The sequence below is a fragment of the Juglans regia genome, chromosome 16, assembly GCF_001411555.2.
Source record: "Juglans regia cultivar Chandler chromosome 16, Walnut 2.0, whole genome shotgun sequence".
NCBI classification, from domain to species: Eukaryota; Viridiplantae; Streptophyta; class Magnoliopsida; order Fagales; family Juglandaceae; genus Juglans; species Juglans regia.
In genome coordinates, this window is record NC_049916.1 from 14,757,113 (window position 1) to 14,780,654 (window position 23,542).

At 38.5% G+C, this 23,542-nt stretch overlaps 6 protein-coding genes across 6 annotated transcripts; 1 reads left to right on the forward strand and 5 right to left on the reverse strand.

The window, feature by feature from the left end:
* Positions 1-10,529: 10,529 nt before the first annotated feature.
* On the forward strand, positions 10,530-11,828 carry LOC118344803 (stemmadenine O-acetyltransferase-like). The gene has a single exon (XM_035686202.1). The coding sequence runs from the start codon at positions 10,530-10,532 to the stop codon at positions 11,826-11,828; it is 1,299 nt and encodes a 432-aa protein (XP_035542095.1).
* Positions 11,829-13,168: 1,340 nt separating this feature from the next.
* On the reverse strand, positions 13,169-13,720 carry LOC118344804. The gene has a single exon (XM_035686203.1). It carries the CDS (start codon positions 13,718-13,720, stop codon positions 13,169-13,171), a length of 552 nt encoding a protein of 183 aa, XP_035542096.1.
* Positions 13,721-17,822: 4,102 nt separating this feature from the next.
* LOC118344805 lies at positions 17,823-18,752 on the reverse strand. Its single transcript, XM_035686204.1, has one exon. It carries the CDS (start codon positions 18,750-18,752, stop codon positions 17,823-17,825), a length of 930 nt encoding a protein of 309 aa, XP_035542097.1.
* Positions 18,753-18,905: 153 nt separating this feature from the next.
* On the reverse strand, positions 18,906-19,700 carry LOC118344806 (uncharacterized mitochondrial protein AtMg00310-like). The gene has a single exon (XM_035686205.1). It carries the CDS (start codon positions 19,698-19,700, stop codon positions 18,906-18,908), a length of 795 nt encoding a protein of 264 aa, XP_035542098.1.
* Positions 19,701-20,780: 1,080 nt separating this feature from the next.
* On the reverse strand, positions 20,781-21,152 carry LOC118344807. Its single transcript, XM_035686206.1, has one exon. It carries the CDS (start codon positions 21,150-21,152, stop codon positions 20,781-20,783), a length of 372 nt encoding a protein of 123 aa, XP_035542099.1.
* Positions 21,153-21,972: 820 nt separating this feature from the next.
* On the reverse strand, positions 21,973-23,217 carry LOC108985667. The gene is made up of 2 exons (XM_018958045.2): positions 22,345-23,217; positions 21,973-22,263 (listed from the first exon to the last, which is right to left on the reverse strand). Exons 1-2 carry the CDS (start codon positions 23,215-23,217, stop codon positions 21,973-21,975), a joined length of 1,164 nt encoding a protein of 387 aa, XP_018813590.2.
* Between the last annotated feature and the right edge of the window lie 325 nt (positions 23,218-23,542).

Here is a 23,542-nt window from a genome sequence, read left to right on the forward strand (position 1 = left end):
TTTTATTTTTATTTAGTCACTACGTTTAAATTACTTTATTTAACTCTTTTTTTTTTAAATTATTTTTGTTGGATCAATTTTGTGATCTAAGTTGTGAGGATTGGACCTCATTTCTTTCTCTCATTTTTTCTTTTTCCCTTTTTTCTTTTTCTCTCTTTTTCTTTTCCTTCTTCTTTCTTTTTCTCATTCTTTTTCCCCTGCTTCTTCCTCCCGCACGCAACACCCCTCCCCTCCCCCCAGTCTGTTTGCGTCATCCTCCCACAGTGCCGTCGTGCGCCGCCCATTACTGTAACTGCCCCTCCCATTCTTCTCCCCACCAGCCAGCGACCTCACCCATCCATTTTCAGCTTCTCCCTCGCCGCCTATCTCCCTCACACGTAGCTCCAAGCCGCGGCAACCTTGAGCTCGCGCACCATTTTCGCACCACCATTGGCAATAATCTTTTCACTACACAACCATTGGCCCCCTAGCTACCTAACCCACCCAAGGTCAGTCCCGATCCGCCACCTTTGAAGCTTCTCTAACTCATTTTTCGATTTGAGCTTTGTGGACTCCAACCACGCCGCCACCCATGGCCAACCACCACCACCATTAGCTTCACCAACACCCCTAAGCCCTTCCCTAGCCATCCCAAGTTTTCGTTTGTCCCCGTTCAAAAGTTGAGTTTTTGAGACCCACGACCATAGTCCAAAATACACTGTTTCATTGTTGCGCTACCACTTCTAGCATCTCTGTGATCCTTTGAAAAGTATGTTATAGCACTGTAAGTATTTTCCCAAAGAACTTTTGAGATTTAAATGTATTTTCGCACTGACTCGTATTTATTGTGAACTGGTTGGTTGCGTCAGACTGAGTCTAAGGGGTAAGAGGGTCGGTTGGATTGGAGGATGGATTTGTTGTGTGATTGGATTATGTTGGGTTTTGCTGGTTGTTGAATATTTGTTTGTGTCATATACAATGCATTTACACGTATGTTCATGCTTGTAAATGAAAACTAATTTTTCTCATAATTGCATACATGTGCATGTGTAAATTTGAAAAACTGGATTTTCATGTAAAAGATGATTTTGACTATGTTTGAAATGATTGGATTGATCGGTTTGAGAGAAAGGAAAAGTGACAATAGGGATAGTGGTAAGCAAGGATGGTGGTGTAGTCCAGCTTGTGATTCCTGCCTATGGTGCATGAAGTAGGGATGGTGGTATAGTCTTGCTTGTGATTCTCACCTACGGTGCATGCGGTAGGGATGGTGGTAGAGTCTCACATGTAATTCCTGCCTACAGGGCTCTAATATGTACCTCTTGTGTGAAAAGGAACTGTAGGGATGGTGGTATAGTCTCGCCTGTAATTCCCGTCTACGGTGCATGCAGTAGGGATGGTGGTAAGCAGGGACGGTGGTACAGTCCTGCCTATGATTCCCGCCTATGGTGCATGCAGTAGGGATCGTGGTAAGCAGGGATGGTGGTAGAGTCTCGCCTATGACTCCCGCCTACAGTGTCTGATAAATGATTATGTTGTCGGTTTATGATTTAATGGTTATGAGCACCATTTTCTTGGAAAATAGTTGGTTTATGTTTGGGTCATTTTCTAGAAAAATGGCGGAGATATTATTCATGGCATGTTTTGGGTCAAATGAGATATTTGGCTTGCGTTGGAAAATAATCATTTTCGGGTAAAATGAGGTTTTGGGGTCACATTTGTGTTTCATCATGTACACATGTTTGTTGGTTGCATTAATGCATTTTTATCTCATGGGTTGTTTGGGTTATTACTTACCTACGATCGTAGATTTTGATGCAGTTGGGGATGACGAGCCTTAGGCTTTGGCTCCTCTGGAGGAGTGATCTGGGATTGCTCTCGTGTATTGAGATTTATTTATGGTATTTTGCCCTTTGCATTTTATTTTTGGAATAACTGTATAACTTCTTTCTATACTACTTTTCTATTGGTAACTTTGTATTTAAATTTATGGTACTTAGTTGGCTAATTTTTAATTAACTGCTGTGATTTTTGTTGTGCACTTTTGCATGTTGCACACACTTGAGCACTTATCGTTGGGATGCGTGACCTGTGTTGTCATCAGATTCCTGAGATTCCGTACGTGGGGGTCGGGGGCGCCACAATCTCAGGATCCTGAATTCTGCCAAAACACAAGGGGGTTAAGGGCGCCACATGTTTCGAAGTTGCAAGGATAGATCCGTACTTAATTCGTTTAATTTCTAACTGGTAAATATATATTCACACTCGTATTCTACTAGTTTCCATCTAAAATTATCAAAATTTGTACGTAAATAAAATGCTTTGTATGTATTAAATGCTTTGTGATTGAAATCTACAAAACATAAGATAGCACATATTTATAATTAGAAGGTGAAATTTATATCGTCCCTCGGGTTGCAGCTGATCATTGATCATTATAAGCTTGCACATAGTTGGAGTTGTTTCTACATGTATTGCATTTTCATGCTATATTTTTCCCATCCCTTGATGGAACAGGTAAACGTCTTTATCAACTTAAGAAACAAAAACGACATCATGTTCATTTTCTTAATGTTTTTTCTTTTAGGATAAGTAAGAAGCTAGCTAATATTTATAATTATGATACCAACTCTGCTACGTGTTGAATCTGGAGAAGACTGAAAGCTTCGCGTTCTAGAGCTATATCCTTTTTCTTGATTCTTTCTTTCTTTATTTTTTCTTCAGTTATTTTCTTGCACTCAACCATCTGATGCAGACAGTGTAGCAGCCATGCATGCATGTGTGCATAGAACTAAAAATTTCTGAAATATACTCATGTCTACACGATCAGATTCTAGAAGGCCGTGTAAGGAGGGCGTAAAGAATCTAAATAGAGAAATGCTTAATTAGGATCCGATAGTCGGTCCCGAGTATTTCTCCTGACAGTGTTTTTATTTATTTATTTAGAGATTAAAAAAATATTTTTTAATATTAAATTTTTTTCTTTTTTAAAAAATATTTAAATATATAAAAAAATGAATGAAAATAAATAAATAAAAAATAGAAAATATGGGGATGTAGCACTACTCATGATCTAAATATTTTAATTTTGGTTCAAACGACAGGGTTAGTGATTGAGAAAATAAATCATGAAAGATTTGATTTCTTTCTTGCATTTTTCTTTTTCAGAAGCATGAGTTTGACTGCAGGCTGGAGATTAATCAGAACACGTAATATGTTTGAAAAGATACCCAGTAACCCAAGTACGTACGAAATGTTCTGTCTCGTCCCATTTTATTTTATTTTTAAATCTTATTAAAAGATAAATATTTTAAAATTAATCATTATAAATTTTTTAAACTAATCACTATAATTTTTTTAAATTTTGAAACAATTCAAATATTTCACATTCTAAAATAAAAATAATAATAAAAAATATTTTAACATTATTTTAATTTCATAACATTTTTATTTAGCTTTTTCTCTTTTATTGCTCAAAACTCCATAAAAGATTATGACATACTTAGAAAATAAGATGATGAGAATTTTATAAATAGTAGTAAGATAATGTATGGTTTGGATAATGAATTGAGATGAGATGAGTTGAGATGAAAGTTGAATAAAATATTATTATAATATAATTTTTTAATATAATTTTTATTTTGAGATTTGAAAAAGTTGAATTATTTTTTATTTTTTATTTAAAAGTTTGGAAAAATTATAATGATTAATTTGAAAAAATTATAATAATTAGTTTGAGAGCGTTTGTGTTTGAATGACATTTAGAAATAAAATGAGATGAGATGAGATGAAATGGAATGTGATTAATTTCCAAGCATCTTACTATTATTCACAATACTTTCATTTCATCTTATCTCATCTCAAGCGTCCCCTAAATGCATGAATACCCAAATCCCTTTAAGGCTAACTGCAATTCCGCTTAAATTCCAATTATTCAATGTCATATATGTTCGCTTAAATTCCAATTATTCAATGTCATATATGTTCACTGAGAGCTGCCTGCATGTGGATTATGGGCGGGGACCCACTTCACCTAGCTTCCCAGTTTCTTGTGTGTCAAGTTGGCAACACGATCCTTTGTTTATTTTTGACTCTAATTGTGGGAAACCATAGTGGATACATCATAGTCTAGGGGCAGAACTGTATACAAGATAGGTGGCATTTTATAAAATAATTAATATAGTATATAAATAACTATAATTTTTTTTTGTATAATTGAAATTGTCCCCCCAATACTCAGGTGGTCTCCAAAACTTTTACAGAAATTGTCCCCCCACCAATAATCACGTAGCCTCCAGTCTAACTTTTCACTTCACCTGACACCTTTGAGTCTACAATACTCAAACACGAAAATACCCTCACTCTAACTCTAGACTTTAGTGATCCGATATGCTATTAAGTACTAATTGAACACTATTTTAATTATGACAATGACAATTACACAGGCTACACAGCCTTCGGTGTGGGATTATTCTGACAATTACAATTTAAACGGTTACTCAATCCATCACCTAACCTCTCTCTTTCTCTGTTACACAACGTCCCTTAAAGTTTTCTTTTCATTCTCTACAAATATAACGCTAGAGCCAAAACACAACTGCACAAACCATAGTTTCTGGTTGAGCATTGACAATAATGGAGCATCATTTTAGGATTGATATATTTATTGCTACAATAGACTTCCAGTTGCAAGAATTGAACAATAGATTTAACGACCAAACAATTAAACTTCTCATTGTTAGTGCTGCTTAAAACCCTAAAGGTACAATATACAAATCATTTAAAATTGATGATATATGTAAATGTTTGAGCAAAAGTCATCACATCAATCGTGGTGAGTATTTCTTCTATATATATTGTCAGTAATTACAAATCAAAGGTATAAAGACTAATTACAATAGAAATGGAAAGAATTGATCTGTACAAATAAATCCCCTAAGATTAAGGGCAATATATCAAGCTGAGTATTAAGGTAACGTATCCTTGACACCTGCCTGCAAGTTGAGCGTCGGATTTGAACGGACATGAAGCTTTGTATGAAATAATTCAAAGAGAGGTTTAGAAACACTTTTGTTGAAGTGGTCGGCAACCTGTAGATGAGGGGGCACATATTGAGTGCGAAGTTTGCCAGCAACAACAAGTTCCCAAAGAAAATAATAATCTAATTCAACATGCTTGGCCTGTTTGTGGGAAACGAGATTGGAGCTTAAGAAGATTGCACTTTTGTTGTCACATAAGAGAATAAGAATCGGTGAAATGGGAACCTTGAGATCATGAAGTAGATGGGTGAGCCAAAGGAGTTCAGCTGCAGTATTTACAAGAGCGTGATACTCAGATTCATAACTGGAATGGGAAACAGTGGGTTACTTCTTAGCACTCCAAGAAACCAGGTTATCGCCAAGATAAATAGAGTAGCCAGAGGTGGAACGGCGAGTATCGGGACAACCAGCCCAATCAGTAGAGGTAGCAGAAGGGCACTAGAGGTATCAGAAGGGCGGAAAGCAAGACCAAAGTGAAGTGTGCCCTTGACATAATGTAAGATGCGCTTGACAGCAAGAAAGTGATCTGTAGTAGGGGCATGCAAAAATTGACTGACAGAGTTAACAGTATGAGCAATGTCAGGGCGAGTAATGGTTACGTACTGAAGGGCAATGACTAGAGATCTGTAGAGAGTGGGGTTCGAAAAAGCAGGACCATCACTAGTTAGATGCTGAGAGATGACCATAGGAGTGTGAACAGGCTTGCTGTCAAGAGGAGAGGAGTTGTTGCCGGTAATGACAATATCATCAACATACAAGAGCAGATAGATAGTATTCGACTGCTAATGAAAGATAAAGAGAGAGGTGTCTACATGGCTGCAAGAAAACCTAAGGGTGAGAAGAAAGGAGCTTGTTTGAGGCCATAAAGAGCTTTCTTCAACTGACAGACATGATGCGGGTATCGAGGATCAATGAACCTAGGAGGTTGTTCCATTTAGACATTTTCAGTGAGAGTGCCATTTAGAAATGCATTCTTCACATCAAGTTGGCGAAGAGGCCACCTGTTGGTGAAAGCAAGAGAGAGCACAACACGAATAGTAGTAGCCTTAATAACAGGATTGAAAGTGTCAGTGTAATCAAGACTAGGTACCTAAGTATAACCTTTGGACATAAGACAAGCCTTGAGGCGCTCAATGGATCCATCAAGTAGGTATTTGGTCCGAAACACCCATTCGGAACCGACAATATTGGTGTTGGCAGGTCGAGGGACCAAAACCCAAGTGCGATTATGTTGCAAAGCTTGAACTTCTTCATCGATGGTAGCAAGCCATGCAGGGTTCTTAGCAACAGACTTGAATCCTTTAGGAGGCAAGAAAAGCAAAGAGAAGTCCAGAGGATCCCAAAACACTGAGATTCACCGGATGAGGAGTCTTGAAAATGCTAGCTTTAGCTCGTGTGAGCATGGGATGAGAACCCAACAGAGGAGCTAGAGCAAGAGTAATATCAGAGTCAGCAAGAGGTGGTCGAGGCTCCTTAGGCGGAGAAGAGAGACCAGCAAGAGAGTTAGTAACCTTCAAAGACTTGTCCACTGGGTCAGTATAAATAACACATGGGTTAGATCTGGATGGAGTAATATGTGGGGCATGCTTGGTTCGAGGAAATTCAAAAAATGGAGAGATGAAGGGGGCTGAGCCAGAGAGCTTTCTCTGGAGGGAAAGTGGTTTTCATCAAATTGGGTATGATGGGTGATATAAAGCATGGAGGTAGTGGGATCAAGACAGCAAAATCCTTTATGGAAAGGGTTGTATCTTAGAAAAATGCAAGGAATGCTGCGAGGAGAAAATTTGTTAGACATATAATCAGGTAAACAAGGATAGACACGACAACCAAAAGGACGAAAATTCTCATAATTTGGTGAGGAACCATAGAGAAGCTCAAAGGGAGACATACCTCCAAGAAGCGGTGTGGGCAAATGATTGATAATGTATGTTGCAGTGCTTAAGGCATCAACCCAAAAACGAGGAGAAATATGGGAATGGAAAAGGAGTGCAAGTCTTGTTTTGGTCACATGTTGGTATTTTCGTTCAGTGCGACCATTTTGGGCGTGTGTATATGGGCAAGAGAGTTGATGGTGAATACCCGAGGTGCTAAGGTTCGCTTTGAAGCGATTGCTTGTAAACTTAACACCGCCATCACGTTGAAAAAATTTGATGCAGGTTGAATGTTGGTTTTCAACAAATTCTTTAAAGTGAATAAAAACATCATAAAATTCAGATTTTAATTTCAAAAGATAAAGCCAAGTAAAACAGGAATAATCATCAATGAGTAGCACATAATAAATAAATCCCAAATTTGACTTGACTGGGGAAGGACCCCAAATATCGCAATGAATAAGATCCAACACATGAGACGAGCGACGTTCATTATGAGAATGAGGCAAGCGACGATTTTTTGCAATTTGACATTTGTCACAAAATGCTGGAGAAGGCAATAATGAGATAAGATAGAGATGGCTATTTTTATTTAAAAAATAAATAATAGAATGGCTCACATGTCGAAGACAAGCATGTCATAAGTCATATGAGGCATGAAGAGCCTTATTTTTAAGAACAAAAATAAAAGCAGAATTTCCGCACTCCAGCACATATAAGCCGCTATCTCTTTTACCGGTTGCCACCACCCTTCCCGTTTGATGATTCTGGATAGAGAAAAGGTTATTAGAAAATGTAACAGAGAGAGGAAAATCAAATGTTAATTTACTAATTGATAGGAGATTTTTGGTTAGACAAGGAACAACTAAGACATCCAACAAATTAAGTGTTGGGGTAGGAGAGATGGTACCAGTGTGGGTAATGGGTAGGGAATCACCATTCCCGAAAACTACACGATCCTTACTCGTATAATTACTTGCTTGATCCAAGTGGGAGAGGTTCGGTGTCATGTGGGCCAAAGCCCTTGTGTCCAGGTACCAATCACTGGGCTCCTGCCCATTAAGAGAACATGAGGCGTTGATGGCCTCAGTGATTGTGTTGCCAACAACCTTCTCTCCCGTGCAACCCGTCCCGTGCGCCTCGGTTGCACTTGTTAGCCTATAGTGCCCTTCTGCCAAACTGGTTGGCAGCGTGTTGGGCAGCATCCCTTTGCCGGATTGTTGGAGCGGCTTATTGCGGCGGTTGAGAGGATCCTCGTCCACTGTTGTTGGTAGGGCTGGAATTAGTGATGGTGGCCTGAGTGTATACGTGGCGGCGGTGAGAGGAAGTGAGCGAAGGGTCGAGACTTAAATTCAAACTTTTCGACAAATTCCTTGATGAAAGGAAGGCAGAAGTTTGAAACCATTTGAAGAGCGGGGAGGCAGGTGAACTCCGAACCCAGTCCTCGTAGGAACCAGTGAACTTTATCAGTGCCGTCGACGGGTCTTTAGATGGCATGGAGTTGATTGCAAAGAGCCTTGAACACCCGAGCATATTCAGTTACCAATTGCGTTCCATGTTTCATCAACTATAAATTGTCCTTGAGACGAATTTATCTAGCTTTTAATCGGTGACTGAAGGTATTTTTGAGGGCTAACAAGACCTCCCGTGAGGTGGAGAGGCCCAAAACCTCGGCCATGGCTTCCTCCATGAGGAAGGAGAGCAAGAGGCTCAAGAGGCACTGGTTAGTATTCTTCCACACCAAGTGTTTGATGCATGGCATCTGAGAGCCAATAGGGTCAAACCGTGGAGGAGGTGCAAGAGTTCCATCCACATGTCCAAGTAGTTCTTGGCTGTCAAGGAGAGAAAGAAGCTGACTCTTCCATATGAGATAATTGGAGGATGATAGTTTTATGGTCACCATGTGAATCATGGTGTTGAAGGGGAGAAGGGTGGGTGAGGTGTTTTCGGCAGCCATTGAAGCAAGAGAGATCGAAGGAGGTTAATCCGAGAGGTCTGCTGATACAATGTGAATGTTTGAGCAAAAGTCACCACATTAATCGTGGTGAGTATTTCTTCTATATATATTGTCAATTAGAGTAATTACAAATCAAAGGTATAAAGACTCATTGCAATAGAAATGAAAAGAATTAATATGTACAAATAAATCTCCTAAGATTAAGGGCAATATATCAAGCCGAGTATTAAGGTAATGTATCCTTGACAATATATGCGTTGAAAAGTTTTATCTACAGGATTTTACAGAGCAAGAAAAATTCATTTTGAGAATTCAATTGCAGCATTATAAGCTTAATGTGCTGATGCATCTAAATTTGTAAGGTATGTCTACATTATCTTAGCTATGCAAATGACTCGCAATTTTAGAAAAGTCAAAAATTTATTATTAGATTGATAGGTTAATTCGTCTAGTATTAACTCTTCTTGTTTCTACTGCTACTACTGAGTGAACATTTTCTATCATGAAACTTATATAAACTAGATTGCGTACTAGAATGGAAGATGAGTTTCTTACAGATTAATTGTTAGTTTATATTGAGAAAGAAATTACCAAGAATTTCACTTGAGAGATGATAATAGATGAATTTTATTTCTTGAAAGATCGTCGTTGAGCTTAATTTGAAGGGGAAATCCTAAGTTGATATTTCATTTTCTTTTATTTTTCTAATGGTCTCTAGCAAACTATGGAAATCCTAAGAAAAATTATATTATAAGATGATTTATAGACATGTATTTTTTGTATACAATTTTATGACGTATGATTATTGTTTTTGATATAGTCACATGCAAAAAAACACATATTACTTATATTCACACATACCACACTTTGTCAATCGCGCCACACACAAATCCTATTTTTTGTATATAATTTTATGATGTATGATATAGGCATGCATGCGCATAGAAAATGGCAGTACCTTAAACGTTGACTGTAGACTTTGACAGTGCGGAATGACTCAGTACTTTGACAGCTTCTCCCTTGTATGTATAGAGCTTAAGTTCAATTACTCCCTAAATACATTTTGGTAGATATGTGAAATCATTATTTATCCTCAAGACTTAAATGGTATAAGCTTTGAATTCGAACCTTTACTTTACACTCTATCTTATTTTATTAAATATTCCATGTATAAGACCCATTTACTGAAAGGAGTCTAGCCCACATGATGTGATCATAGAGAGTGTTAAGATATAAATTATATAATAAAATTTATCTCTTCCTATTAATTTAAGTTTTTCTTGAAATAGATAGTGATTTCACAACATTACTTTGATGTATATTGAAAATAAAAAATATTTATGTTTTATAATATTATATTGAAAAGTCATCTCACGTGAAAACTCGTTCCACAAGTTTGCTTGCATATTGTCTTATATCCAATGTTTTCACTCAAGCTTGAAAAGTCATCTGGCCAATACGAGGGCTTAACCATTCACACAGGTAAGTATAGTCTAAGGACCTAAATCTTTGATTGATTCTGACAGGATCTCTATATAACTATGCTGGCCAAGGTGTGGCTTTCCATCACGGACGCATGTAAGCTGCCCAACGGCCAATAATTTTATACCTTCACTTCCCAACTAAACTCTCCTGGGACGGTATCTAGCTAGCCTGCCTGCATTATCGATCACTACTAAAACAATGGCAGTACTTGATGTAGAAGTTATCACCAAAGACACCATCAAACCCTCTTCACCGACCCCAGACCACCTCCGTCGTTACAACCTCTCCTTCATTGATCAAATTACACCTCAAATTTTCATGCCTCTTGTTCTCTTTTACCCGAGAGATTCCAATGCCCATCTCAACAACATAGATTGCCAAGACAACATCAAGACGTCCTTGTCTAAGGCGTTGACACTGTTTTACCCGATGGCAGGACGGGTGAAGGACAACTCTCATGTTGATTGCAACGATGAGGGTGTCCACTATGTGGAAGCCAAAACCAACTGCAATCTTTCTGAATTTCTTGAGGACCCGAACCTAGTTGAGCTCAACAAATTCCTGCCGTATGAACTGGATGATGTTAATGAAGTGGCTCTGGCTGTCCAAGTTACCTCCTTCAGCTGTGGTGGGATCGTGATCGGTCTGGTTTTTGCCCACAAGGTTTCAGATGCTTCCTCATTCTTCTCGTTCCTCAACACTTGGAGTGCTCTTGCTTGTGGTAGCAATGATATAACTAATCCTCGATTCGAATCTGCCATGATATTCCCACCGGAGAAATTTCCAAGCTACAGTCCAAGTAGAGGGATTGCAAAGAATAAAATTGTTTTGAAGAGATTTGTCTTTGACTCGTCTGCTATATCAGCTCTTAGAGCCAAATATAGCACTAACAACACAAGCATTGAATACCCACGGCCAACTCGCGTGGAGGCCTTATCGGCTTTCATATTTGATCACTTCTTGGCTGCCACTGGAGCAGATGCAGACACCAACAAGGTATGTACCCTATTTCACATAGCAAACCTACGCACGAGGATGGACCCACCGCTTTCAAACAATTTTTTTGGAAACATGAGCTTGTCCACAGGTTCGGTAATCTCCAGGAAAACAGGTGATGGCTTTCATGATATTGTCATTCCTATGAGAGATTCCATAAGGAAAGCTGACATCGATTATGTGAAAAGCTTTCGGGAGGATGGTGCGTCCTTGAGGTTTATGAGTGAGAATGCAGAAAGATTGAAGAAAGGAGAAGTTGTTTCGTTAGCCTTCACCAGCTTGTGCAGGTTTCCTATATATGAAATCAATTTGGGGTGGGGGAAGCCTATATGGGCTGGCTCAGTAAGATTGCTATACACGAATCTAGTTACTTTCTTCGACACCAAATCAGGAAATGGAATAGAGGCATGGATTAACTTGGACGAGAAGGACATGGCTAAACTTGAAGTCGATAAGGAGCTCCTGGCATATGTTTCGTCAAACAAAGTTTCAGTAATGTAGATTGTTACCTAGCTAATTAGATGGATCTTCAAGATTGTCAACGTATATTTAGAAGTTCCTTTTCTTTTTTTTTTCTTTTTTTTCTTTTTTTTTTTGTTTATAAGGACAATGTAGTTTAATGCTTGCTACATGTTCTAAATCTCCAAGAAGGTTTGGAATAAGTTCGTAATACGATAAGTATTATGGGGATATTTACTAATACTTTCTTTCATGCACATGTGATTAGATCTTCAAGTAGAAAAACAGCACGCAAGGGTATATGGGCTGAGCTTTGCACGAAGAAACTGGACTAGTACGTACTTGGATTTTGAACTTGTACGTGTTAAATCACCTTTGGCTTAGGCTATTATAAAGAAAAAATCTACACAATCTCCTACTATTCACACAACTTCCACACACCTCTAAAATTATAAGAATATTTTGGAAACCTTTCCTCTTATATAAATGTGTAACGCCCCGTTCCTGGAGGTCCGAAGAGTTAACTCTTAATACCTCAAATCAACTTAAATAGTACAACTATAAAATCTGAAAAATCCAATAAAATATTAATCAATTTAATCAATCTAAATATCTAAGTTCCTCCATGGGGACAATAAAGAAAATCTCAATAACATAAATTAAAAACTCTCTAACTATCATATCACTCACCAAATCACGCTTCCGCTGCTTACTCTAACAACTTATAGTCCTAAAAATATTGAATCTCATACCTCGAAAAAGAACTAAGCCCCGCATTTACAACTAACTAATAGAGAACTCTTAAAACAAAATAGTATAATCAAAAGTTCCAAGCTTAAGTCCTGAATAACCTTGATTCACAAATTTCAAATCCTTAGAAAATCTACTCTCAAACAAACTTTAATATTCTAAGCTATCCTATTAGAACAGTTTCATACAAGCACAACTAATCTCGATTCAAATAAAAAGAGTTCAAGGAGAAAATAGAGTGAGGTACCTGTGATCTCATTGTTGTCATTCTCAATATCTTCAGATGTTAGTGCAAACACTCGGGCCGGTCTCATTCTACGTTGATTATTACCCTGATTTGCTTGTTGGGAACTTGGATATGGGTTAGGCTACTTGTTGTCTGTCAGGAGCAAAGGGCATTCCCTGATAAGATGTCCGGTCATACCGCATCGAAAACATGCCCCCATTTCCCTTCTGCACTCTCCAGTATGTGCATGATTACAAAACTTATAGAGGCTGTTTGATTGATTTACTTGCATTTGCTTTTGCCCCGAGCTGTTCCCATCATTTCTCTTTTTCCACGGCCCTTGATCCATTGTAGATTGAGACCCCTGTGGTGCAGTCTTCTTCCTCTGTTCCAGTAGTGTTGCGCTTCATTGAAGGCTCCGCTCAAATACTGTGGCCTTATCCACCAACTCTGAAAAGTTTCGAATTTGAAAGTCCACAATTCGTTCATAAATCTTTTCATTCAGCCCTTGCTCAAACTTACGAGCCTTCTTCTCCTCATCAGGGATCAAATATGCAGCAAAACGTGATAACTCAATGAGTCTAGCTTCGTACTGGTGTACTGTCATAGCTCCCTGTACCAAATTAGCAAACTCCATAGCCTTGTCGTCTTGGACAGAGGTTGGGAAAAAGCATTCCAGAAAGATCTGCTTGAAGTCCAGCCAACGGACTATTTCCGTCCCTTCAGCTTCTCTGATGGTTCTTTCAGAAATCCACCATCTTTTTGCTTCTCCGGTTAGTTTGAAAGCAGAGTATAGAACCTTCTGTACGTCTGTGCAATTTATAACGCGGAGTATCTCCTCAATATCTTGGATCCAGTCTTCTGCTAAGGTTGTGTCGCCCCGACCATCGAAGGTGGGAGGATGCATTCGATTAAACTGCTCTATGGTACATCCACATTCCTCAGTTGTCGCATTCATACCCGATACACTTCTTTCTCGACGACGAGGTGGCATCCTGACAACTTGGATTATTAAAAAAATATATACAAGAATAAAGGGGTTTGTGCAAAATAAGCAAATGGTGATAATGGTAAAACAAACGTAAATATATATAAAAATTGTACAAGCAACAATAGTAACTCTATATAACTCCAGACTCTAAACCTTCCATCATGTGAAAAGCCTTATGTGCGGTCTACAAAACCGAACCGAACCTCAAACCACATGAACATCTTAGAATATCTATAAAAATTCTTACCCTTCAAATTCCATAAATATCTTGTCTAACACCTGAGACTTCTAATACCCTGAATACCCAATAAAAATCACATCCTATAGCCCACAAATGTCTACACCATAACTCTGAAAAAATTATGTCATGACCCAGCGCCTACAAGAATTCTAAAACCTTAACTCTCATTAATCATCTTCTATTCCTTAAAAAAATTCTAAACCTCAAATCTGAAATTTCTTCCTAATCCCACAGATATCTAAACCTCCAAAGTTTATAGTATGCAGAATTCAAACCTGTCTCTGATACCAACTATAACGCCCCGTTCCCGAAGGTCCGGAGAGTTAACTCTTAATACTTCAAATCAACTTAAATAGTACAACTATAAAATCCGAAAAATTCAATAAAATATTAATCAATTTAATCAATCCAAATATCTAAGTACCTCCATGGGGACAATAAAGAAAATCTCAATAATATAAATTAAAAACTCTCTAAAACTCGAAATTATCCTTAACTCATCAAATCAAAATATCCGAAACATAAATTCGGTTTACTAACTACGACTCTCAAATAAGCACTTGTACCCTCTGCACTTATTCCACTCTGATCATCACACCTGCTAAAACTTTCTACTCTTGTTCTCAAGCTGAACCATAAAAAATATCTGAAAAATATATGGAGATAAGGGGTGAGTTATCAACAACTCAATAAGCAGAGGACATATACTAGTGTGTAAATATGAGCATTTACAGAGTTCAGAATGCAGAACAAAAACATTTTCTTTTAGAATGCAGAATCAGAATAATGTTTTCAAAATGTAGCGTCAGAACATATTATCAAAAATATCAGAGCAAAAGTTCGAAAATATTCATAGTCAAAATCCCTTTGGCATAGCATAAACTGAAACATCACATCTTATCTTATCATATCAGAACAAATACCATATTTAACCCCTATGGTAGGGTTGTGCAAACCTCGGTAGCTAACCGAGTAGAAACAGAATATGAATCTTCCCCTTATTCATTCTCGGAGCCCCAAGTGTGCACATAGGAAAGATCACGCAGAAAACCACTTTGTTTCCAAAGTGGGTGCACCAGAAACAGAAAAGTTGGCACCAACCCAAACAGAAGCCACAGTTTTACACCCGTGGTGAGGTCAGAATGGAACAGAAATAGAAATAGAATGTTATGCCAGAGGTTTTCAGAAATCACATCAGATCATATCAGAGTACATAAAATCTTCATAACAGAAGAAAATCATAACACAACATAATTTATGCACAAAATTTCATATTCGCTCTCTTTTTCAAAATTCAGAAATATAATGTAAAAAATAAGCTCATGTCTACACCAGTCATGACAGAAAATAATTTCTTCTTAAACAGAATCTCATGAGTAATGCAGAACAAATAGCTGAGGCAGTTAAAACTTCTTTTCAACATCAAATATGTATATTTTCCAAAAATAACCTCAGCTCATTTTATTTTAATGCAAAGTCTAGCATAGGAACTCCGCTTACCTGAACTTCTTAGCTTTTTCAAAATTCCTCAAAAATGTCCGACAATAATTAATCTTCACCTATAACACAATCACGAAATTTTCATAAATTTTCAATTAATCACATATTTCGATATTTAATCCTAAGTTTATAAAATAACCTATTTAATTCCTCTAAACCTAAAATTACCAATCATCACTTTCTAAAATCGTCAATGCTAATTTAATACTATGACTAAAACATTTAGAAGTCAGACCTATTTATTAATGAAAACAACTTATGAAGTTTAATACTAAGTAATATAATTATCCCAAAATATTTTAAAATAAACCATAACTATTATTAAATAGACTAAAATATATCTAAAATGTAGAAATAACATTACACCAATTTGTTTACTCTTAAAATAAACCTTTACTTAATAACATGATAAAATACTTAAGCGATTTAAGGTAAGTACAAGTAAAAATTTCGTTAAATAATAATAAACAAATAGCTTTAATTGTAATTTAAATGTTTAAAAGAAAAATACACAATTACTAAAATAATTTGCTACCAAACGTACAATTGAAAATCCTATTAATTTCTGTAAAATTTTCTTATACCACCCGTATAAACCACGAAAAAAAATAGACTTAATATAACCAAAAATATCAACTTGAACACATTCAATAATAAGGGTAAAGCTGTAATTCCTTATTCAAATACTATGCAAAAATATAAATTACGTAGGCTGGAAATGCATTCATGCAGCCTCGGTGCAAATATCCATGAGAGCAGGGGTGCGAGGTACTCACCGCGAAGGGAGGAGCTGCGCGCGATGCGGCGAAGAAGGTCACGGTGGTGAGGCACTGAGAGAGAGAGAGAGAGATGAGCGAGAGACCTCACGCAAAAGGAGAAAGGGACGGAGATATAGCTCGGCGTGAAAGAGGATGAAAACTCACCGTGGGGCAGCGAGGCTTGCGACGGTCTGGGGGCTGGGCGTCGACCTGGCAGTGTCCAAAGGTGGAGGCTTTTCCTCCGGCGTCTTTTGATGGCAGTGGGGTCAAAGTTGAGGGGGCTGACGATGTGGCTCACGGTGGGATGCTTCCCCTGTTTCGGTGTGTAAAAACAGAGTCATTCACGTCCCAAAGCATATCAGCGGCTTGGTGTGGAGGTGCAGGGCAGAGCAGTGGCAAACATGGTGGTTTCCATCGTGCGGGATGTGATTTGAGTGTTTCAGGCTGGGCTCGGTAGTGGCAGTGGCTGGGATGCCGCGCGGTTGTCTTCGCGTTGCACTACGGTGCAGTGGTGATCTGTGCAGCGGTTCAGGTGCTGCACAGCTGCGCTATGGGGAAGGGCTCACGGTGAAGGAGGCTGAGGCGTGAAAAAAAGAAGCGGCACTCTAGGTTTTTATTGAAGATGAAGAAGGGGCAAAAATATAGATGAAAGGATGACCAAAATAAAAAAATAAAACCCTAGAGAGCCGAGAGAGAGACGTGCGTGTGGATGTGTTGTGTGTGTGCATGGAGTGGACGAGAGGAAAACCTACGGGAGTTAAGAAATAAAAACCGAAAGAGAAGAAAACAAAATGAAACGTGTGGGAAAAAAAAATAAACGTGTGCAGAAAAATAAAATAAAATAGAATAAATTAAAACAAAATAAATAAAATTGAGCTTGATTGGGTCCGAGTGTTACAAAATGAGATCAAAAGCTTAGAAAATATACCTCATTGAAAACTATTCTTAAATCTCTAGTTTTTTTGGATTAAAGTGAAACTGCCATATATATATATATATATATATATATTCATTAATTCAATTGATAAATTCTCGATCGTACTATGTACTTGTTTTTGAAACACGAAATTCAAACATCATTTGACCTTCATGAGACTTGAAAGAACGTTTATTCTGAAATTGGTGATGGAATTAATAATTGAAGGGCTACAATTAATTAAGAACATATCATTTCATAAATATAAATTCACAAACTGACGTGACTTCATGTGATATGTTAGATTTACTTTCCAATTAGACGTACCACAACAATTGACGTCAATTTATGGGTAGAGCATTTGTCTATTCTGAGGATCAATATATAAGAATTTATCAGAGAGGCACTACTAAAACATTATTGAGTCCTATACTCTTTGGATGTTCTACAACTTGATATATAGTAAGTTATTTGAGCTATTGTTGCCTTTGGGGATAATATTTATTACGATTTTAAATTAATTAAGTTATTGGCAAACTTTGTATGTTGGAGATTAACATTGTTTTTTCATATCATGCGGCTTGTTTTATGCAACTAGAAAAAATGAAAATCGAAGATCCACAACATTTGAATAAGAGAAACAAATACGTAAATTTAATATGTCAATGATTTCAAAGCTTTCAAAGTTCCAAACTTTGAAAGAGGGATTCCCTCCATAGTTATGCTCTCCTGAGAGAGTTTTAGTGCATCCTTAGCTAAACAATGAGCAATACAGTTTGAGTTTCTAGACATAAACAGAATCGATCCATACTCCAAGTTCTGAAGTTCAGCCTTGATGTCTTGTATAATCAGTCCTACTGAGCTCCAGTCCTTTGCCTCTGAGTTGATGTCGTTGACCACATTGAGAGCATCCCCTTCTAACAATACTCTTGAGATGCCTAACTGTTTACATAAGAGGACTGCTCTTAGTGCAGCCATTGCTTCTGCAAGTTTGGCATCAAGAAATATGCACCTTGATGATCTCAGAGTTGCTGTTACACTTCCTTCCCAGTTTCTGATCACCACTCCCACCCCCATTCTGCTCTGTACTCGGTCAACTGAGGCATCCCAATTTGCTTTATATACGTTGAGTGGTGGAGGACTCCAGGTAGTTAAGCCAATAGGCCTTCCAGGAATCAAGTCCACTTTCTCCCTGTCATTGGCTTCTTTAAAGTCTTTGGTCAATTGAAGAGCTACTTGGGCTATCCGAGATGGATTCTCAAACTTTCTTTCAAACAAAAAGGCATTTCTTCTCCTCCACACATGATAAGCTGTACAGGCAAACAGCTCAACTTCCTCCTCACTGAGAATTGCTATTACATGTTCCACTACCTCTTCGAATGATTTGAATCCAACCTTCATTTTCTGAAGTCCTCTAGAGCTGACAAACCATACATCCATTACTGCAGAACATGACCATAATGCATGCATAACAGACTCTGTCTCCTGTCTACAGATGGGGCATGAAGGGTCTTCCTTAATTTTCCTCCTCTTGAGATTGAGGTTAGTAGGTAAAGACTCATGAGTAGCTCTCCATAGAAACATCCTAATAGCACTTGAGGTCTTTAACTTCCATATTTTAGGCCACGCTTCCTTCTACTTGGGTTGTGCAGAGCTTTGCCCCTTTGGATACTGCTCCATTGTGCCCAACAAATGGTATGCACTCTTGACAATGAACTTGCCATCTTTGGAGCACCTCTAAATAAGTTTATCTGGGTTGCCACACCAACTAATAGGTATCTTGCAGATATTACTGATGTCTTCTTCTGTGAAAATTCTCCTCAAAATCGACATGTTCCAAGTTTTAGAATCCTCATCAATCAAATTACTGACTTTCCAGCATGCATGCCTCTGATCTAAAGGGGTCTGCACTTTGAATGTGGTTGGTTGAGGGATCCATTTGTCTCTCCATATGCTAACTCCTTCCCCATTTCCAATTCTCCATATCAATCCTTCCTCTAACACTTTCCTAGCTTCCAAAAAGCTCCTCCAGAGAAATGAAGCATTGCTGCCCAGTTTTGCATGGAGGAAGTCTGACCTGAAAAAGTATTTAGCTTTCATCACCTTAGCTGCTAGAGATTGTGACTGTTGTATTAGTCTCCACCCCTGCTTGGCCAGTAGAGCCAAGTTGAAATGTTCAAAGTCTCTGTATCCTAGCCCACCTTCAGCTTTATTCTTTCCAAGTAATTTCCATGGCAACCACTGAGTCTTGGTTTTATTATCTCGATTGCCCCACCAAAACTTTTGCATAAGTTTGTTCATAGCATTGAGAATAGTTTTTGGCATCTTGAAAATGCTCATGCAGTATGTAGGTATTGCTTGGACTATTGATTTTAATAACACTTCTTTTTGAGCATTTGAAATGAATCTAACTTTCCAGTTTTGCATACGATTCCTTATAGAGTCCAAAACTGGTCTAAACGATGCTAGCTTGTTCCTTCCAACACATGAGGGTAAGCCAAGATACTTCTCAAACACTTTAGCTTCCACCATCTTAGAAACTGAGATAATAGCCTATTTTGTCTCAAGTGCTGTATTTTTACTGAAGAACATTGCTGATTTCTCAAGATTGAGTCTTTGTCCAGAGGCTTCCTCATAAGTTTTGAGAATTTTAGCCATTCTACTCCACTCAAGTGCATTTGTTTTGCAAAAAAGTAAGCTGTCATCTGCAAAGAACAGATGATTAACCTTCAACGATCCTCTTGCAAATGGAAAACCAGTAATGTGTCCCTTTCTCTCAGCTTCATCCAACATTCTCCCAAGAACTTCAGTACATAGAATGAAAAGGTAAGGGGATAGAGGGTCCCCTTGCCTTAATCCTCTAAAAGGGTCCCCTTGCCTTAATCCTCTAAAAGGTAGAAAGTGCTGTTGGGGGGCTCCATTAACAAGCAAAGAATATTTTACTGAAGAGACACATTGCATAACTAAATTTGTCCACCTCTTATCAAAACCCATCTTTGACAACACTGCCTCCAAGAAAGACCACTCTAATCTGTCGTAAGCTTTGCTCATGTCAAGTTTCATAGCCATGTATCCCTCCTTCTTATGCTTCATCCTATGTTTCATTGAGTGCATTGTTTCATATGCTACAATGATGTTGTCTGAGATCAACCTCCCAGGAACAAATGCACTTTGTGATGGAGATATCAACTTGGAAAGAAAAGGCTTAATTCTATTGGCTAGTACTTTGTAGAACACTTTGTAAATCACATTGCATAAACTTATTGGTCTATATTTAGTCACCAATGTGGGCCTTCTCTTTTTTGGGATCAGCACTATAAATGTTTCATTAATCTCCTGAATACCCCTCTTGGATTTAAAGATCTCTTTGACAACCTCGACCACTCCCTCACCAACTGCTTCCCAGTGGTCTTGGTAGAATCCAGCAGAGAACCCATCAGGTCCTGGAGAGCTCATTGGATTCATTTCGAATAAAGCACCTTTTACCTCTTCATATGAACATGCCTTTGTTAACTGGAGGTTCATCTCGGGTGTCACTACTGAGTCCATATCAGCCAAGGCCTCCATGATGCCATTTGGGTTAGAGGACTCAAACAGCTTTTGATAATACCTTTAAAATATGTCCTTGACTTCTGACTTGTTGCTCACTTGCTCCCCTCTTTCATTTGCAATCTGGTGAATACTGTTATTCTTCTTTCTTTGAGATGCACACTTATGAAAGTAGCTTGTATTTTTGTCTCCCTCCTTGAGCCATAATTGTTTTGCCCTCTGCCTCCACTTGATTTCCTCTTCAGCTAGTAGTTGATTAACTTCCCTTTGATAGCCCTTGATGGTGTCATTAAAATCTCCTTGGTTTATTCTCTGCAACTCTTGAATCATCTCACTCCTTTGTCTAATTAGTTGTCTCTGCTTGCCATTCATGTCTTTTGACCATGTTCTCAATAACTGTTTGCATCTGTCCAGACCTGCTTGGAAGTTCCTCATTGATTGAGCCCCTCTGCATGATACCATCCATGAGCTTTTTATTAGATCTTTGCATTCCTATTTAGTTGACCAGTAAGCTTCATACCTAAATAATCTTGTCCTTCTATTAACTCCAGCTTCCTCATTATCACAGGATATCAACAAAGGAGAGTGGTCTGAATTGAGGGTAGGTAACACTAAAACCTCACTATTGGTAAATTGTAATGGCCATTCCCCATTTCCCATAGCTCTATCCAGTCTTTCTTTGGTAAATGCTTCCCCCTCCCTATTGTTACTCCAAGTGTACTTAGATCCTATGTATCCAAGATCACTCAATTCACATTCATCAAGAGCTGCTCTGAAACACTCCATTTGAGAAAAGATCTAGTGGCTTCCCCATACTTCTCATCATTGCTCAAGATCTCATTGAAGTCTCCCATACATAACCAAGCCATTGGAGGCTCGGGTTTAAGCATTTTAAGAAGGCTCCAACTTGCTTTCCTTTTGTCTGTGGCAGGGTTACCATAGAACCCAGAGAGTCTCCAGGGTTGCCCACTACTCTTAGGTAAGATTGTCAAAGAGATATGACTATTAGAATAAGAAAGTAGTTGAGCATTTACCTCAGTTTTCCAAAACATTGCAAGTCCTCCACTTTTGCCCATCTTGTCGACCACAAAACTTTGCTCCATTCCCAACTTGTTCCTCACCTTCTCCATTTTACATCTGTTTCCTTTTGTTTCTGATAAAAATATAACAGATGGGGTTCTTTCCTTCACCAAAAGGTGAAGTTCATTAACTGTCCGAGGGTTCCCAAGCCCTCGGCAGTTCCAGCTTAGCAGTTTCATGGGGATTGGCAGTGCTGCATAGCAGCCACTGCCTTAAGCACACACTCTTCTCCTTCCTCAACATGAGTCTGTTTACTTCTTTTGCCAACCAGCCTTCCATTGTCTATTTGACCCTTTCTTTTCCTTGCTTTACTAGGCTTATCCAACTCCATGTCACACGTATTATGCTGTAATTCATTGCTGACTAGTCTAGCACGTGCTTTCCTCTTCCACTTGCCTGTTTCAGCTTTGTCCCTTTGAGAAATTACATTGGTGACCTGAGCAGGAGGATCACCCTCTTCAGGTAACTGTACATGGACCACCTTTGGCTTCTCAATTGTCTATATCTTAGAACTAGGTCTCTGGTCCCCTATCTCTATCTCGGTTACTTCCTTTCCCAATGTAGCTTCTACTGATACACTTATTCCTCTCTCTTCGCAGGATATGTCAGCTTTACTCTGAGAGCCATACCTACCACCCTGGTTTCCCGCCTCTTGTACCTCCTCAGTTCCCACCATTACACTCTCCTCTCTTCCCTCTGGTGCATCTTTTTCCTGTTGTACCTCTCCATCTCCCTTTCTCTGGTCATGACCCGATATCCTGCCCTGACCTGTTTCCCTTATGGATTGAGAACCCTCAGCAAAAGATGATTTTGGACTGGTTCTTAGCCATGCACCATACTGTTGGTTGAAGCCTTCCAAGCTGGCTTTTCCTCTATCAAGTTTGTCACACATTCCAGTGACATGCTTGATCTTCCCACAATGATAACAAAAGTTTGGTAACCTTTCGTACTTGAAAGGGATCCAGTACTTTGCGTTCCCGAGAGTTAAAAATCTCCCTCTCGCCAAAGGTTTTGTAAGGTCTATCATTACCCTTAACCTTAGGAAACTACCCCAGCATACCCCACTATCATCCGTGTCCACCATGAGTACCTCCCCCATTGACTTGCCCAGGTTAAATCCAGTGTTAGCATTCATCCCAGCAAAAGGAGGGTCATGACATTGCACCCAAAAAGGTTCATGCTGGAATTGCATTTCCTTCCAAGACTCGTGGCCTTCACAATCCTGCAGACAAATTAGATTTTTGTCAAACGACCAAGGTCTTCCCTGCATGATTCTCTTCTTATCAGCTTTCTCCTTCAACTCCACTAGGAACTTATTCCTCCCTACTTCTTTGAAAACAACCTTCCCTTCTATTAGCCACACTCGTGCCATAGTGTTTCTAAGAGCACCTCTGTTTGCTTCCTTATCTGTTACCACCATCATCATGAAACAGTGTTTACTCTTTGCCTCTGAAATAATCACCTCTTCACTACTAACCACCACCTTCTGTTGTTCTTCTTCCGTCAGCTTTAGACCCTCGCATAACCTTTCCTATCCTACACAGACAAGTCTAGGAGGACCAGTCTCTAGGTTTACAAAGAAACTTAGAGAGAAAACCTTACACTCAGAGAGAGGACAAAAAAATTAGCAGTATGATTAATTATTCTTTTGAAGGGGTTTTTTTGTTTTTTTGTTTTGCCATTGTACATAAAATTGAGTAGAGTTGGACCCGGAGGAAATAATTAACTATGGTAATGGGCTTGAA